This window comes from Plecotus auritus (assembly GCF_963455305.1).
Source record: "Plecotus auritus genome assembly, chromosome: 6".
In the NCBI taxonomy this organism is placed as follows: Eukaryota; Metazoa; Chordata; class Mammalia; order Chiroptera; family Vespertilionidae; genus Plecotus; species Plecotus auritus.
Genome location: NC_137773.1, coordinates 127,703,264 through 127,720,512, shown reverse-complemented (window position 1 = coordinate 127,720,512; position 17,249 = coordinate 127,703,264). Strand labels below are relative to the sequence as shown.

Genomic DNA, 17,249 nt, shown 5'->3' with positions numbered 1-17,249 from the left:
GGAGTGGCCTGCCTGAAGGCACGTACCTCCTCCCACAGCCTGTGTTTATAGTGCGTGTGTTTGTGTGTCTCAAGCTCCTATGGTTTGGAATTTCTGGAAGAAAATGTCAGAGGACCAACTATATGTTTAGGTGTTCTAGAAGCTGAGTAGATTTTTACGTCGAATAATATAACCTGTTTGTTTTATCTTAGTCCCAGCTGTTCCGTGCTGGTTCCCTGGATGACAGATTGAGCGTCTCATGGACCATAATGCTAGCCTAGGAAAGAACTTTCCGGAAGGGTAGAGACTCGATAGGGCTGATTGAACTACACAGACTCAGAAACAGGAAACTAGAAGCTCCTACATGGGAATTGTAACATCTGACCTAGGTTTGTTGAAGGTTGGAGCTAGAGGAAGCTCGAACTGAGAAAGTCATGTCCCCGCTCAGCGCATGACCAAGCCCCCTGTAAATTCCGTAGTAAGTTGGTCGATACCAATTTAGCTTCAGAGGCAGATAGAAAAAGGTGTCTCTTTACTCCCATCTTTAGACTCTCAGAAATGCTGCCATGTGTTGGTGTTGCCTCATTAAGGATGCTGTTCATGGAAACAAGTGGGTTCTGTTGACGTTGCCATTTTTTTCTCTCCTGGATGTTCAGTGGGAGACGGTAGCATAAATATGAAGGGTGCAGACTGCGAATGTGGGCGGGGCTTGTGTCATAGTGGAGGCTCCAGCAAACAGACGGATGTGTGTGAGTGTGGACACATGCTCACACCCCTCTTGCTCACGGAATGACTGACCACGCGTGCCCCTGTGGAGTGCGGGCCCCGCCTGTATTCCCAGGGTGGCAGCCGTGACCCGGAGCTGCTGCGGCTGCTGCGGCCGGCCGGGGCACCTCTCTGCCATCTGCTCCAGCCGCCGACACTCAGTTCACTCGATGGGGACTGGGTTTGTGCAGACACTCGCTCCTCTTCCCCCAGCGAAGCCACAGAGGAAACAAGTGCAGCAGGAATGGGTTCTCCATGCAGGTGACTGTGAACAGTCGGCCCAGGGGAATCGTCGCTAATCACAGCAACACACAGGGTAGAATTAATACAAAGCACGGTCACACACACACAGAATAACACAACCCCCGCCACACACACACACATCACATCATTTTAACAGCCAGGTGTGAGAGCCAAGGCGGGGGAACCGCGTCACCTTCGTCCCCACAGAGGAAGATCCCAGCGGGGAAGTGGCGTGCCCAGGGTCACACGGCTGGTGTGCTTTGGAGGTGCTCACACCTAGAGTTTTGTTGTGTTTGTTGACCTAAGACCCTTTCTGGCTGCCCCATGTATTCCTCCTTTGCTCAGTCATTCAGAGACATTTCTTGGCCATCAGTTTGTGGCAGGCCCTGGGGGTTCAGTGAGGAGACAGACTTCCTGTCTTCAGGCAGCTTGTAGCTCCTGGAGGAGACGAGCAGGTAACAAAGGTTATCCCAAATGGGGGTGAGACCTGGTGGCCTCCAGACCTGTTTTCTTTAGCTGGCATTGTCTTTAAAAATCTGGATTGATTTAAAAATGGGAGGATTTTACATAGAACCTCAGCTGTCTGGGTGTGATAAAGTGGGAGAGCTGGCAGCATTGTTCTCCCATCCTGTGGCACTGGGGGGCTGGCCGAGTGCCCATGGTGGCCCTTTTCCGGGCACCCCCTCTGTGGATAGTCTGCCTCCTCCGCCCCACCTCCAACCCCCGCCCCCCCCCCCCACACACACACACACACAGACCCCGGCCCAGCCTCCCTCTGTGGGTAGTTAAGTTCTCGAGTCGCAGTGGTGGGTGGTGACAACCAGAGACACTGCTCTGGGAGGGACTCTGGCCACCACCGGGATGGGGTGGGAGGAGACCGAGCCAGGAAAGGCTTGGGGGAGGGAAGGTTTGGCTGTGGTTTTCACAGAACAAAGGACAAATGCTCTGGGCAGAGGGCACTGTGCCGGAACTGACCAAGAGGCACACAGTCGTGGTGTTCAGGATGGTCAGAGAGAAAATGCCCTCAAACTGCCCTTCTCTGTGCGAAATAAAGTCCTGTCCTGGGTAGAACCAGACCCTCTCCAGGGATTCCGCCTGCGCTGGCTCAGTCCCAGCCGCTCCTGCGAGGGCGGGAATAGGAAACGGAAGGCAGGCTCATATGCAACTTTTCTCAAGTCTAGAAAAGTCCGAGCTTTCAATCATACTTTTTGTGGTTTTGTGTGATCACCTTTATCTTTTCTGCAAACAGACTATTCACAGAACCACAGGTATTCCGGCACCATTTTTTCTGTTAAAGCTGGTGAGGGACCTGACACTCCTCTCTTTAGGGAACCCCTCTTCCTGTGGCCACATTTCAGTAATTTATTCATCATTAGGAGTAATTTTTATAATCCAGCTCTTCCAAACCTGACAGCGTGTGAAGCCCGTGTGGAGAGCTAAGGTGCCTTTCATGATGTCAGAGCCTGGCTTGCCTGGGGTTTGAGTTCAGCACTGTTACCCTGACTTCCTCTGAGACCTGGAGGCTTGGGGGCGGAGCCTGGGTTTCCCCAGCTGCTCCTGGAGGTGGGCACCTCTCTCTTCTTTCTCCTGCAGCTGCGCTGGGCAATCCAGGCCACGTGGCAGCTGATGCTGCCGATCCCAGCAACTTTTTGTTCAATAACTGTCTCGCAAATGGCTACTCGGGGCCTTTCAGATTTCAAGAGACCTGCCCGTTGTTATAGTAACCGGCCCCCTGCTGCCGCCTTGGCCCTGAGATACAGTCACAGCTCTTGGAGCGGCTAACACGTGGTCATTAGACAAAAGCAGGGAGAGAGTCACCGCGAAGGTTTCCACTTAAACCTACTCGTGATGTTTGAAAGACGGACTGATCCTGGGCAGGAGAAGTGGACAGGCATGTTTTTAACCCCAGCTCGCTCTCCCAGAGAGGCAAACCCCGTGCATGCTCGTTGGATGCACATAACCAACACCTTTCCTGGGATTTCTCAGAGTGCAACTTCCTCTCTCCCAGGACTGACTGTGTCTGCGGTCCGTTTGCTCAGGTAGCCCCCGCGATTGTTCGAGGTATTAGTTATCGGTTTGCTGGCATTTGCTTCGCAGCAAAGTGTTGTCAGTTGCCGGTGGGAGTTTTGAGCCTGTGATTGTGTGTGAGGGAAACTGCGGAGATGCCGGCGCCGCTCCAAACTCCCTCAACAGCGAGTCTGGCAGGATTCGGAGGAGGCTAAGGGTTGCGAAGAAGTCTAAATATTTTAGGAAGCTGCAAATTTCAAGTTTTTATGAAAATTTGCAAAAACACTCCAACAACACACTCGTGATTCCTTCAGATTAGTGTTTGTAGCCGCAAGGAGTGTGGAGTATGGTCCTGGTGTTTGGGGACAGCTGTAGTTCCAGAATGTGCTCAGTAGAGGGAGACAAGAGTTCTGAATTACACCCCCTCTGCCCCCACCCCACCCCACCCCATTCATCAGATTCCCAAGTTTTTATTTTCCCCAACTTGGGTTCCTTTGCCAAGCACTTTTATCCAACATGGAGCCTAATAATTATCAAAATAAAGGAACGCTTTTGTTAAGGGAGAATAAACTCCCAACACTTGAGAATTAGAGGACCCTCATTCCGGAAGTAAAAAGCCACCAAGTCCATCAAAGTTAGCCGTGTTCTTTTGAATTCACACCTGAACTCAGAGTTGTGCAGGGAATTCATCAGAACGGCCCAAAAAGAGAACCTGCAGAGACCCCAGTTTGTCTTTGCTGCTCTCGTGACTGAGATTAGAAGTCATAGGAATGATACCAGTGTGACATACTAGAGCCCAGATGGTTAGGGGTTCAAATGAAATGAAAGAAGTGCTTTCCAGTGTTCTTGCGACAAAGGAGCATCTCTCCAACGCTAGAGCCAAGTCTCAGGGGCTGTGGTTAGTGCATCATCCTGATAAGGTAGCAGCTGCTTACCCCCTTCCCTGAGTGCCTCCAGGCCTTCCAGTCGGTGTTGTGAGTGAGGAACGACTTTGTCCAGCAGGGAGAGGGCTGTCTGGGGAAAAGACATCAAATCCAGGGAAATCTGTGCCAGCAGGGAGGTCAGATGGTGCCCACTGGATGCCTGCTAAGTCCTGTTCATTCCCGGGGTATTTTACACCATCCCGTTTGCCAGGACAGCATGTCTAAGGTGGAAAGACAGGTATACGAGTTAGAAAGGGCATTATTGGGTTTGTGTTCTAACCTTCTGTTAACACAGGGGGATGCAGGTTTCTAACATGTGAAGATGGCTTTTTAAGAGCAAAGCTCCCATTTCGTGTTTCTTAACCTCAGCATAAAAAAACTAAAATAAAACCAGCCCCCTTTGTGTACACTTTCTTTAGACAGGAGGCCTGATGAGGGGGGTGCCCCTGTTAGAAGGCAGGAGGGCATTTGTGTGGAACTCTTGGTGGTCAATTGAAAATGCTGTCTTCTACACCTGTTCTTTTTTTTTTTTTCATCCATTTAGAGGGTGTAACAAAATAAAGTCGAAGGGCTTTCCCAGACGCTTCCGTGAAGTGCCTTCTTCTGGGGAGAGAGGAGAAAAGGGGAGCAGGTGAGGGGCGGTCAAGCTTCTGGGGGCTCTCTGCTGGGACTGGCTTGCTGGATTTTTGTTTTGTTGCCATGGCGATTAAAGTCCTCTTGACAGCACATGCTCAAACTCACCTGTTTCTAACCCACCCAGCCCCAAAAGTAAAACTTGCAAACACCATTGCAGCTTTGCGGGCAGCTGGTACCAATTCAAGTGTGTGCTGTGCGGGCTTGCTTTGCTTTATTGTGCTGTTTTATGGGGCGTTTTTTGTTTGTAAGATGGTACATAATGGGGGTGTTCTTTGTTTGTGTGTCTGTGTGTCTATTGCATCCATTTTCTTTCCAAAGTTTCAGATGTTTGCATGTTTGCAAGTTAAAAAATAACCCAATGCATGCATTTAGCTGTACAAGTGAAAAATACCTTTCAGAAACCTAAATGTATAGATAAGTTAGGGAAGAAGAGTAGGAAGGGGAGAGTAAAGTGAGCAAATGGGGACATATCATGTGTTTTTCCATATGGCTGAAATGTAAAAATGAAATAAAGGCTTAAATAACTGAGGAAATGCGTGTCCTGGAAAATTTATAGGAAAACCTTTAGAAGTCGTGATTATGCAATCTTAGTCACCACACATGAGCCTCTTGAGGGGATTTCTGTAGGGCTTATCACTTACTATTAATACTGCAATTAATACTTTCGTTATCTTAATTGGCAATTTAATATTAATCAATATTGTGAGTAATCCCTTATTACTGTCAATGAACCAATTGGTAGAATTTATATTAGAATTCTTACATGGAATGATTTGTCTCCATGTAAAATCTGTAGGTAAATCAGATTATTGGTGGAATGTTTACTGTCCATCGCTATAATCGGGTCTGCCTCTGGGATCTGAGGGGCACCGTACAGAACTATGGAAGGTGGACAGGAAACTCTGCTCTGCCTCTGTTAAGCTGCACGGGGCCGTGCCGGCCTTGCAGGGAGAGGCAGCAGCCGCTAACACTGTGACACCACTCTCTTTCTATGACCTCTTTTTACTTATTGAAGTCTTCAATGTCTAATCCATTTTCAAAGCTCTAAGGGTGAAAACAGAAATAGAAACCCCTCGGTATAGCTTTAGAGTCAGAGATGTAATCTTAGCAGAGAGAACCTTGGACATCTCGTCGATGCCTAACTTTCCTGCTTAGTCCGTACGAATATAATGAGTTTTTTACTGTAACTCAAAAAGGCCCGCGTCACCTCCCGCACGGCACAAGGATGAACGCATGCCTGATTTCTACGTCCTCTCCGGAAATGATGCCATGGCCGGGGACTGTATTCACTCCCATGTACGTGCTGGCCCAGGAGCAGGAGCGCGCCTGTTATAGTAGCTGTGCTTGCGATCCTGAGGGGCTGTATTTTGTTACAGCTGCTCAGTCCCTCTGGCATTGTTCCTCAGAGGCTTGGAGGAAGCACCTTTCTTGTAGGTCTAGCAATTGAGAACCCTCTCGAGAACCAGTGTGTCTCTAGAACCCACCCGGCTGTGAATCATGTAACTTCCTTCTTTAATGTAGTAGCTCAGAAGCACAGGCTTTAGCTCCAGAGACATGGGGTCTCACTGCAGTTCTTCCTGGCTCTGTGACCTTGAGCAGCTTACCAAAGCCCTCCGGGCCTCAATTTTCTCATCTCGAAAATGGGTCTAATGATAGTTCCTTCTCTGAGTGAGGTCATGAACATAAAATGCTTTGTGTATGGAATAGATGACCCACTGAGAAGACAAGGAAGCTGAGGCTCTGAGAAGTCCTGGGCTGGGCCTCCCTGCTTAGGTGGCCTGTCCTGAGCCGTGCCCCTCCTCACAGCGCCACGCCCTGTGACCACTCCGGATCCTGCCCTCAGTCTCCACTCTTCCTTATGCGGCTACCCAGCCATGCTGTCTTCCTCCAGAGCCACAGCCCGCGTTCCTCCTGAGCGCTCTGTGCACTGAGCACCACCCACCCACCTCCCCCTGGCTGCGCCCTCCATGCCCAGGAGCTTCCGTGGCAGCCTCCTGACAAGTTCCATCCTCCCCTGCTCTGGGAAATGCTTTCAGACGGGCCGTTTCCTCTTCCATCAGGCGGAGCAGGAGGCTGGGGTGCAGGAGGGAGGCATTCCTGTGTCCACTCCCCCTTCCTCTCCAGGCCTGTGTCTCCCTCCACAATGTGGCAGGGAACCAGGAGAAGAGCCTCAAAAGCTGCCTAAATGACAACCCTGCAAACATTTAAAATAGCTGTTGCCAAGCCCATGCCCATGCCCATGCCCCCAAGGGCAGTACCACTTGCCCCTTTGTCGAACCTCACGTTCCTAATCCTCTCCCAGGCGGGAGGACGGGGCTGCAAGAAGTAGTAGCCGGTGATCCCCCAGGAGGAAGAAGAAAGCAGACCCAAGTATTTAATTTTTCAAAAAGTTGTTACATTTTGAATAGTTAGTCCTAGACACGGCTCAAAAAGGAAGAAGTTTAAAATTACATATATGTCCCTAGATCTCCACCCGTCACCCACCGCCCTGACCCCACCTCCTCGCAGACAGGTGACCTCTCCTACTAGTTTGCTCTCTGTCCTTCCAGCCACTGTGTGTGTGCCCAATCGGGGAGGGGCAGAAGTTGGCTTACAGTTGTGAGTGCTCGAAACAGTATATTCTTAATATTATTATTATTATTTTTAAATATATTTTTATTTCAGAGAGGAAGGGAGAGAGAAAGAGAGATAGAAACATCAATGATGAGAGAGAATCATGGATTGGCCGCTCCCTGCATGTCCCCCACTGGGGATCGAGCCCGCAACCCGGGCACGTGCCCTTGACCAGAATCAAACCTGGGATGCCTCAGTCTGCAGGCTGACGCTCTATCCACTGAGCCAAACCAGCTAGGGCTTTTGTATTATTATTTATTAATTATTGTATTACTTTCCACCGAACAACTGTAAACCTACTGTGCCCCGCCCTGTATGAACCCGTATCCCCTTCTCTACACGGCACAACACTCACTGCCACAGACCTTTCCCGTTCACATGGAGTTCTTCTCTGGGCGCGGGTAGTTTTGCATTAATTTCTACAGAAGCGTGCTGTCCCTCTGCACAGAGGTGTGGTGATTTAACCCGTCCCCTGTGGCTGTCACTGTGGTTGTTGGCAGTCATTTGTTATTGCAGACAATACCCTGGTGAATAACTTTACGTGTCATTTTCAAATAGGTAAGTCCAACTGTCGGATAAATTCAAGACATTGGCGGTGTCACAAGCCACACGCATTTTACTTCTTTTTATTCTTAACGTAAGCATTTTTAATACTTTTTAAAATTTATTTCAGAGAGGAAGGGAGCGGGAGAGAAAGATAGAAACATCAATGATGAGAGAGAATAATTGATTGGCTGCCTCCTGCACACCCCCTACTGGGGATTGACCCCCCGAAACCCGGACATGTGCCCTTGACCGGAATCAAACCTGAGACCCTTCAGCCTGCAGGCCGACGCTCTGTCCACTGAGTCAAACCAGCTAGGGCCGTTTTACTTTGGATGGATGGTGCCACACTGCCCCCGGGGTGGGTTACCGAGCTGGCCTCTTCTAGAGACGCAGGAGCCTGCCTGTTTCCATGCAGCTTCCCCAGCGCCGTGCATTGTCAAGCTTTGGTGTTCTTGCTCACCTCGGTGGTGAAAAATGTCTCAGTGTAGTTTCAGTGTGTTTGCTCTTAGTGATGAGTGAGGTCGAGCAGCTCTCGCGTGTGGGTCATTTGTCTTTTGCTGTAAACTGTTTGTCTTTTGCTCATTCTTCTTTTGCATTGTTGGTCTTTTTCTAATCGCGAGAGATATCCATCGTCAGCAATATGGTTGCAAAAGTTCGTTCCTAATCTGTGCTTTCCCTTTAACTGTGTTTATGTTGCTGCTTTTATGGAGTCAGATGTCTCCATAAATTTCTTTTCTGGTTTCTGAGTCATCATTTGAAAGTTAGAGGTTACTTTTTGTTTTAGGTACTTTTATGGTTTCAAATTTTAATATTAACTTCTTAAATCATTTGGAATATAACCTGGTTGATGGTGTGATGTCTGAATCAACTTTTTCCCCCAGATGGTCCCAAGTATTTAAAAAGTACTACAATCTGGGGCTGTCGAGGGAGGAGGCCCGTAAATCCTCCTCAAAATAGCACTCAGCGCGCACGTCTGACTGACTTATCTCAGTCAGTATGCTAATGAAATACGTAGTTGCCAACGGTTTTTTACCAGGCCATTCTCAGCTATAGATATGGAATCATCTGTGCAGTACAGAAAACGTGCATTTTCATTTCCCACCGCCTGCCTAAAAGAAGTGGGACCATCAGGCCCCCATTTACCTCCCCAATTAGTGGGGGATTGTGTCCGTGCCCTCAAATAGTGGCAGGATGAACTGGAGGAGCCTTCAAGCTTTAGTCAGAAAGTCAGAGCACTCCAGGGTCCTGACTGAGTGTGGGAGACTCCCGAAGGTCCCCCCATCCCCTGAAGCCCCACCTGCAAACCCTCTTTTCTGCTCACAGCTTGGAGCACTGGGACAGCTGTCCAGAGCTCACTGCTCAAAGTCAGCTGTCACATCAGAACTTCCTGCTCTGGCACTTGGTCTTTGAATCCCTGGAAAGTATAACCAGTACTTCAGTCTCTCCCAGGTGCCTGCAAAGACTTCTTGGCAAGCTTAATGCTTAGCAAGAATGTTGCCCAAGACCTCTTATGCGTATATGATTTGTTCATTTTCTCCCACTTTCCTGAGATGTTCGTTGCAGACAGTTTATATCCTCTTATGAGACTGTCACTTCAGGAATCGGATTGTTGTCACTTCCAGGGGTAACACAATTGACTGGGGCATCTCTCCTCCCCATGTGAGATCCAGCATTTTGAAGTGTTTATCCTCATCTGGTATCTGTGTCCTCTCACACCCCATGCATCTCATTTTGTTCACTTCCCCTTCCCTTCCCCCTCATCTCCTCACATCTAACGAGCCCCGTGTGTCCAAAGTATGACAACCAGATGTCCCAGGGCCTCCAGCTCAGCCCTCCCATGAAATATGTCATTGATCATAGTTGTCAGCTCACATGTCCCTTGAATGGCTTGGGCAGTATGCAGATGAGGAAGAGCAGCTCTGGTTTCTCTTTGTGGACGATTCCTTCCAGAAAAAGACACTGCAAGTGCACACTGAGCCTACAGAGTCCTTTAACCAACAGGAAGGAGACTGAACAGCACACGCATGGGGCTGCACGTGAAAAATCTCAACTCGGAACTCACTTTCCAAGCAGGACCCGAGTTATTTCGAGCAGTTACTCCTCTTTGAGGAAAAGCCCAACAAGCCCTGGGCAGGTGGCTCAGTTGGTTGGCGGATTGGTCCTGTGCGCCACAAGGTGGCGGGTTCAATTCCCAGTCAGGGCACATTCCCAGGAGGTAGGTTCATTCCCCAGCCGGGAGGCAACCTATCGATGTTTCTCTCTCCATTCCTCGCTCTAAAAAAGCCGAACACCCACAGCGTTTTCCTCCTATTGTTGTCTTTGGCGCTTCAGTTTCTGGAAACCTTTTGCCCTAATAAGTAATCCGCATCTTCCTAACTCAGCACAGTCACAGTCGTCTTCCTTGAAGGCATGAGGGCGGTTTCAGTGTCTGTTTGCAAGTGGCTCTCGTTCATACATGGTTTACTACAGCAGATCCATTTACAAAAGTAGATATTAATGTGATTCCTGTGCTCGACAGCCTGGGAATAAATGGGAGTATTAGCGGGTGTGCCAGGGCACATTTAAATGAGGGCAGTCTATAAATCAGTTAAGATTGCTTAATTAAGATTCAGCAGCCGCTCAGCCAACTGCCCGTCCTAGTCTGCAATTAGCATTTTGAGCTGCACAACCCTGACAAACACCTTGTCACCCTGATGTGACTCCAAACCCACTGAGCTTAATGTGAAGACAGTGACTTCGTTTCTAATCCTTATGCCCACACTTGGGTCTTTTGTCATCATGGGCTTCCGTAGGAGCCTGGGGATTGTGTTGGGATCCTGCTCTCGTCACGCCCAGCAGTCACGGTGACGTCGAGGGCAGTGCTGTTAAGCCATGGACCCTGGCGGAGGACACTGGCCTCTCAGGCTCGCCAGAGGGATGTGCGTGTTGACCTGCACGTCTGTAGACCTCGGACCCCCCTCCTGTACATAGGATGGGATGCCCTCGCTGGAGGAGCCGAGTGGCAGTCCAGGCATTTCTAATACTGGTTTTCTGGACTCAAGATCAGCACCTTTTGATTTTGAAAAGTATCAGCCACCTGAATTGTTCCCAGATTCTTGTTGGAGGGGCAGGAAGGGATAGAAGGAGGAAAATCTTTAGGACATTCCAGGGGGCATCTGAGCAGTTACCTGGAAAACAGGAGCAGCAGCAGGAAAGTCTGCAGAAGCTTGCTCATTCCTGAGGGTGTGCCGGGTTTCTGGGGACGGGAGGAGGCTGCAGGTCTGGAGGTTCCCCGCTTGTCTTTGCAGTTTTCTGTATTTCGTGCAACTCGGAAGCCTCTGTATCTAGAGTATTTATGATGCTTAGAAAGCACTGTCAGCAGCTGCGGGGGGTGTGTGTGATTACTCATCAGGGCCTGTCACGTGCTGGCAGAGTGCGTGTCCCAGTGCGGAGACCGGGGAATTGACGCTGATGTCTTTACTGGTTTGGGCTGCTGTTGACTGCATCCCGACTAGAGGATGCACTCTGGCGTGTGCTGTGCTTTCTCAAGTGCAGAATTTCTTATTTTTGAGAAAGGATCTCTCTTCAGAATACCTCCCTAATGAAAGGATGAAAAAATTACTTTTAGAAATTTCAGTCGAAGACCAAATACTCACGACTGTAAGCATAAAGCGTCCGTGGGCTTTGTAGAAGCCAGACTGGTCCATGGACCACACCCCGCCCTCAAGGCCCTCAGGCACGCTGTGGTCTGGGCCTTCGGTCCTGGGGTGTAGACTGGCGACCAGGGAGCTGCAAGCACAGTGCATGTTGCCTTGATCAGCTACTGGAGAGGATATCACATATGACCCTCCTGACTCCCAGCAAGCTGTCTTAGAAATCATAAAATACGGAGCCCATGAGGTTTTCTTAGAAGGGATGAATGCATGGAGAGTAACACGGAAAGCTGGTTTCCGTCTTGCTGCTTAGAACATTCTGTGGGATGCATATAGATTTAATATGTTGACCAAATGTGGTCAAGCACCAGAAGCATTTGGCCCCATACAAGTTACCATATTATGTGCTGCAATCTACATCTCAGTGATTATTCTGTAACTACCAATGGTACTGCTTGGTCCCTTCACATTTGTATTTTTAAAGCTCCCCAAACCAGAGTTAAGCATTGCTGGTCAATAAGCACAACTTAACTGAAAATTTGTGTGTGTGTGTGTGTGTGTGTGTGTGTGTGTGTGTGTGTGAGAGAGAGAGAGAGAGAGAGAGAGAGAGAGAGAGAGAGAGAGAGAGAGAAGGAAGGCATATATGCACCATGTGGGCAGGGACCTTTTGCACCTCATCGTCAGTGATCAAGCAATAGTCAATAAATAAGGAAAAGGGTGGAGCAATATATCCCAAAATGTTAATATCGTGATCACAGTGAGGATGATTTAGGATAATTTCAATAGACCTTTTTCTTTGTGTTCATCTGTATTTCCTAGTTTCTCTGCACAGATCATGTATGATGTAGAGAACTCGTTCTAAATTGCTTGTTTTAGGAAGTAGCTTTAAGGCTCCTGGGCAGCTGCTGTACAGTGGGCACTGAATGAATGTTTCCCGAGTCTGTGGACACCTTTTTTTAAGGGAGGACGCTTCCCCGAGGCTGTGGAGTTAGGTGCCCACACCAGCCCTGCTGGTCCCGGGAGGTGGGCGTTTGCCAGGCATGAGGTGCAGCTGTGGAGAGCCAGCTGCCTCTACCCTCATCCCCAGGCCGTGCTCCTCTCTGCAAGCACAGTCCTGCTGCTCCAGGAAAATCCAGGACTAGCAGCACCTGGGGCACAGGAGTGCAACTGGCTTTTGTACACACAGGCTTTTTCCAAAGAGAAGGTGGAGCCTGTGGTTCCACGAGTGAGAGCGACTGAGGACTGCCTGCCATCCTCTTCCAGAGAGAGATGGACGGGGCACGGTAGCCTTCCTAAGCCACTCGACGCCCACAGTTCCCTGGCCAGTAACGGTCCTTTTGACTTCTCGCTTTATGTTTTAGAAATTTAGGTCCTGAAATGAAAGACTTATTTTTTTGTGGGATTTTTTCCCCCAGTTAGTTGAAGTGTGACCTGGTAAACCGAGAGGTGTTCATTTCAGGTGCGTAGAACATTTCTTTGGGTTAATAAATACTTTTGAGTGGTCCAATAGCTCAACAAGAGCAGGTTTTTCTTAGCTCTGACTCTGAGTCATTAAAGTTCTAGTTCATTTATGAAGTCTATAAGCTGTGTTTTAACTCTAATGTTGCATTCTGGAAACTGGTGCAAATTGGGTTGCGGGGGAGTACTCAATAATAGAAAATTTCATTACTAATTTAGAAACAGAAGATATACCTCAAACATCAAAATGATGGGATTTTTTTTTTCTCATGGTTTTCTATACTTTCACATTCAGCAGATTACCACTGGAAAGTTAGCGTATTTTGTGCATTTCATATCCTGGAGCTTAAGTTAGCCTGACAGATTTTCCAAATTTAGGTAAAGGCAGCTAGACAAGTGATGAACACTTGTTATTGATATTACCAATTCCAGGTAATTCATAGAAATATATTATTGTTCAGTGCTATGCAAGAGCAGTCCTCTGAGACATGTGCCAAGAGTGGGAGAATGTATGTTTGAGCCCATGTGGCATGGACCAGCATCCAGGTACTTCCAGAGCAGGGCCCGAGGGGAGTGGACCAGGGTCCAAGTGCCTCCAGAGCAGGGCCCAAGGGGAGTGCAGCAGCAGTCTAGGTCAGTGGTCGGCAAACTGCGGCTTGTGAGCCACATGCGGCTCTTTGGCCCCTTGAGTGTGGCTCTTCCACAAAATACCACGGCCTGGGCGAGTCTATTTTGAAGAAGTGGCGTTAGAAGAAGTTTAAGTTTAAAGAATTTGGCTCTCAAAAGAAATTTCAATCGTTGTACTGTTGATATTTGGCTCTGTTGACTAACGAGTTTGCTGACCACTAGTCTAGGTGCTTCCAGAGCAGGGCCCGAGGAGAGTGGATCAGGGTGCAGATGCTTCCAGAGCAGGGCCCGAGGAGGGTGGACCAGGGTGCAGATGCTTCCAGAGCAGGGCCCAAAGGGAGTGGACCAGGGTCCAGGTGCTTCCAGAGCAGGGCCCGAGGAGGGTGGACCAGGGTGCAGATGCTTCCAGAGCAGGGCCCGAGGAGAGTGGACCAGCATCCAGGTGCTTCCAGAGCAGGGCCCGAGGGGAGTGGACCAGCATCCAGGTGCTTCCAGAGCAGGGCCCAGCATCCAGGTGCTTCCAGAGCAGGGCCCGAGGGGAGTGGACCAGCATCCAGGTGCTTCCAGAGCAGGGCCCGAGGAGAGTGGATCAGGGTGCAGATGCTTCCAGAGCAGGGCCCGAGGAGAGTGGATCAGGGTGCAGATGCTTCTAGAGCAGGGCCCGAGGAGAGTGGATCAGGGTGCAGATGCTTCTAGAGCAGGACCTGAGGGGTGTGGACCAGGGTGCAGATGCTTCTAGAGCAGGGCCCGAGGGGAGTGGACCAGCATCCAGGTGCTTCCAGAGCAGGGCCTGATGTACAGTCGCTCAGAGCTTTCTTCCATCTGAGACAAGGCACCGCTCACAGAAAACCACTGCACAATGAGATATGATTCTTTCTGACTGTGCGTGGAATGACAGCTAAGGTGTGACACCTGTGTGGCCTGGAGGCTCCCCTCCCACCTTTGCAGCACAGAGATGTTGGATTTTCCAGCTCCCTGAACCCCACCCTCCCTGGCGTCATAGAAACACAATGTGCCCAACAGAAGCATCCCAGGCCACCTTTGGTTAGATGAGCAGAGACAACTCCGGAGACAAGTTGACTCAGTCCCATGGCTGGAGTACGGGAAGCGAAGCGGTGGTGCTGTGTGCTTGGGCTGGGTGTGCGATGCTGGGGTGGACGCATCCCAGTGACAGGGCACCAGACGGAGGCCGCCTGCTGGGCTGAAAGGCCCGGCAGTAGGCCCGCTATTGTGCAGCCCCTCCGCCAGATGAACAGGGACCCTTCCCTGGTCACAATAGCCATTCACGCTGAGCAGCCTCATTAAATATTCAGCCTGTGCTTCCGGCAGCTCATTAGGGCCGCAGTGAGCAGTGACGTGGGTGCTGGGAAGCCCAGGCCGCGGCTTCAGAGAAGAGGCTGAGTGAGCGGCGGTGGCTTCTCCGTGCGCAGCCTGTCCCATGATGACCGGTGTGTGCTCCCTGCTGTGCCTGAAGTACAGGTAAAAACAGAGCAGACCCTTCCAAGCAGATGACATTTGGGGGCTGGGTCCTCATCTCCGATCGGTCTCAGGGGCCTCGGATTTTGAGCGTTTGCGCCCCCCCCCCCCCCCAAGCCCTCTGACCCCCTTAGGGAACTGTCTGCAGCTTTGGGAGTCTTTGCAGAGCCCCGACAATGTGGTGCTATTGTGTCCTCGGCTGTGTGATGACTGTGTTCAAAGTGTGGTTTTGAACTTGGTGCTGGAGGTTTCGAACAGCAAATTATTCCTCTGTAACATGTCAGATTAAGACATATGGTGGGGTATAAATCCTAGCAGTTTGTGGAGCAAGTTGACTCCATCCAAGCCAAGTTTTCCTGCATCTGAGGGGTTCCTTACTAAGCCTCTCCCTTTTGACAATCAGGATAGGTAGGCATCCTACAAAGTAAATATTCATCAGCTGTTCGGGGTTCTTCCAATGGGTGAATGTTGTCATTCTGTGTAGCCCGTTACTTTGTTGCTTGGAGCTGTGTGGCATTGAAAGCTGGAAGGTCTGCGAGGGGAGCACTGAACAATGACGAACTCGGACAAAGTGCATTTCTTTGGTCTCACTGTGGGCATGTGTTTCTCTTTCCTGCACAGAAAATGCTTCCAGACGGCTCACTTCTACGTGGAAGACAGCAGCTCCCCTCGGGTGGTCCCCAATGAGAGCATCCCTATTATCCCCATCCCGGGTGAGTGAGGCCCTGCGCTTCTTTCCAGGGGCTAATTGTTCCTCTCTTTTGTTCTCCGCGTGTGTGACAGCCATGGCAAGTTATTATTTGCACAGCCTTGTGAAGCTTGCCCAGTTTCAGAGATCTTAACTCGGGGCAAGTTAATGAAATCTGCGCTCCTTTACATATCTGCTAAGTAATGAAATCCTCCTTCCGAGGAACAAGTGACTCTGACCAGATGCGTAGTAGGGAGGGAGGCAACGGTAGAAAAAGGGAGAAACGCGTACTTTTGCAGTCTACTTGGACTGCATCTCATTTTCATAGGTGGTTGTGTTTAGATTTTTTTTAAAATCATAATGTGCAATACATTTTTAAGATTGAGTTTCCTCCCCTGATTCCTTACTCTGAAAGTCATTTGTGTTGGAGTTGGAAGTTTGGGTTCTTAAGGCGTTCGCGTGGAGGTCGAGGGCTATGTGCTTGGTCTGGAATGTGTTTCGTTTGTCCTCCGGTAGAAAGATCGTACACTCCATCAGGGCGAGGGGTGGGGGTAGTGGCGAGCCCTGTGGGAAATGCATGGCCCTTCAGGAGTTCAACAGTGGCTGAGCCAGGATGGTCAGCCTCTGGGGTTTGAAGGTGTCCCCACTCTAGGAGATCTTCATAAAGGCATGTGGGGTCTCCCTAGTGTAGAAGAATACCTGGCACATAGTAGGCATTCTTTATCTCTGGGACAGAGAGGAGAAAGAGGCGAGAGGAGAGAGAGAGAGAGAGAGAGAGAGAGAGAGAGAGAGAGAGAGAGAGAGAGAGAGAGAGAGAGAGAATGAATGAATGTCAGAAAACCTTCCTGAAAGGCCACAGCTGCGAAGCTCCGAGGCAGTCAGCCGTTCTCTGAGCGCCAGGGAGGAGGCTGCTATTGTCTGCAAACCCTCACCAGGTGCAGCTACGGCCGGGGCCTTCCCTGCCCTGTATGTGTGTCTGCGTGTGTTTACTCATTAGATGTTGTTGGAATTGGCCTTGTGCTCCTCATCTAGTCAGCTTCTCTCACTAAAGCCTGTCCCCCAGAAACGAGTGGGGAGCAGAAAGTCTCTGATTAACTTCTCCATGGACCATTTTGTGGCCTCGGGATCTGTCTTGTGTTAGCCCGGGACTTCTCTGCTCGCCCTGCCCCTCCTTCGTGGTGGAGGGAACTGCACTCTGGCATTGAGAGGAGAGGGAGCAGGCAGGAGGCGCCAGGCTCCCACCCGCCAGGAGGAAGTCGTTCTGTCGGGTCTGCGAGTCTGTGCAGTCATGTGTGGATAAGCCTTTTCCTCCTGCATCACCTAGAATATCTGTTGACCTTGGGAAATTGCCCGGGAGCCTCTCTCCCCTAAACTGATTCATGTGACAAGCAGCTGTTGGGTAGCTGTGCAGTTGAAATCAATTTTCAAAGGTTAAATGGTGAGATACTTCTGTGCTGTCTTCGTTTTTATTTTCTGCTCCCACGGGGTTAGGAATTAGAAAACTGAGGATCTCGCCCTGTGTCCACCTTGAGGCCTTCGGTCAGTGACCTAACCTCTCTGAGCTTCGGTCTCAGGATCTGTGAAGTGAGCAGGCTACCTGCCCAACGCACTGGCGGCAGCGTTAAAGCTCACCTGGGTGATGGCGAAAGCACTTGG

General features: G+C 50.0%; 1 protein-coding gene across 1 annotated transcript in view; it reads left to right on the top strand.

The window, feature by feature from the left end:
* Positions 1–17,249, top strand: part of PTPRG (protein tyrosine phosphatase receptor type G) — a 696,636-nt gene that overhangs the window by 629,637 nt on the left and 49,750 nt on the right. Inside the window, exon 14 of the mRNA XM_080675721.1 lies at positions 15,527–15,618. Coding sequence (XP_080531847.1) covers positions 15,527–15,618 — 92 coding nt within the window. The remainder of the gene's footprint in view (positions 1–15,526; positions 15,619–17,249) is intronic.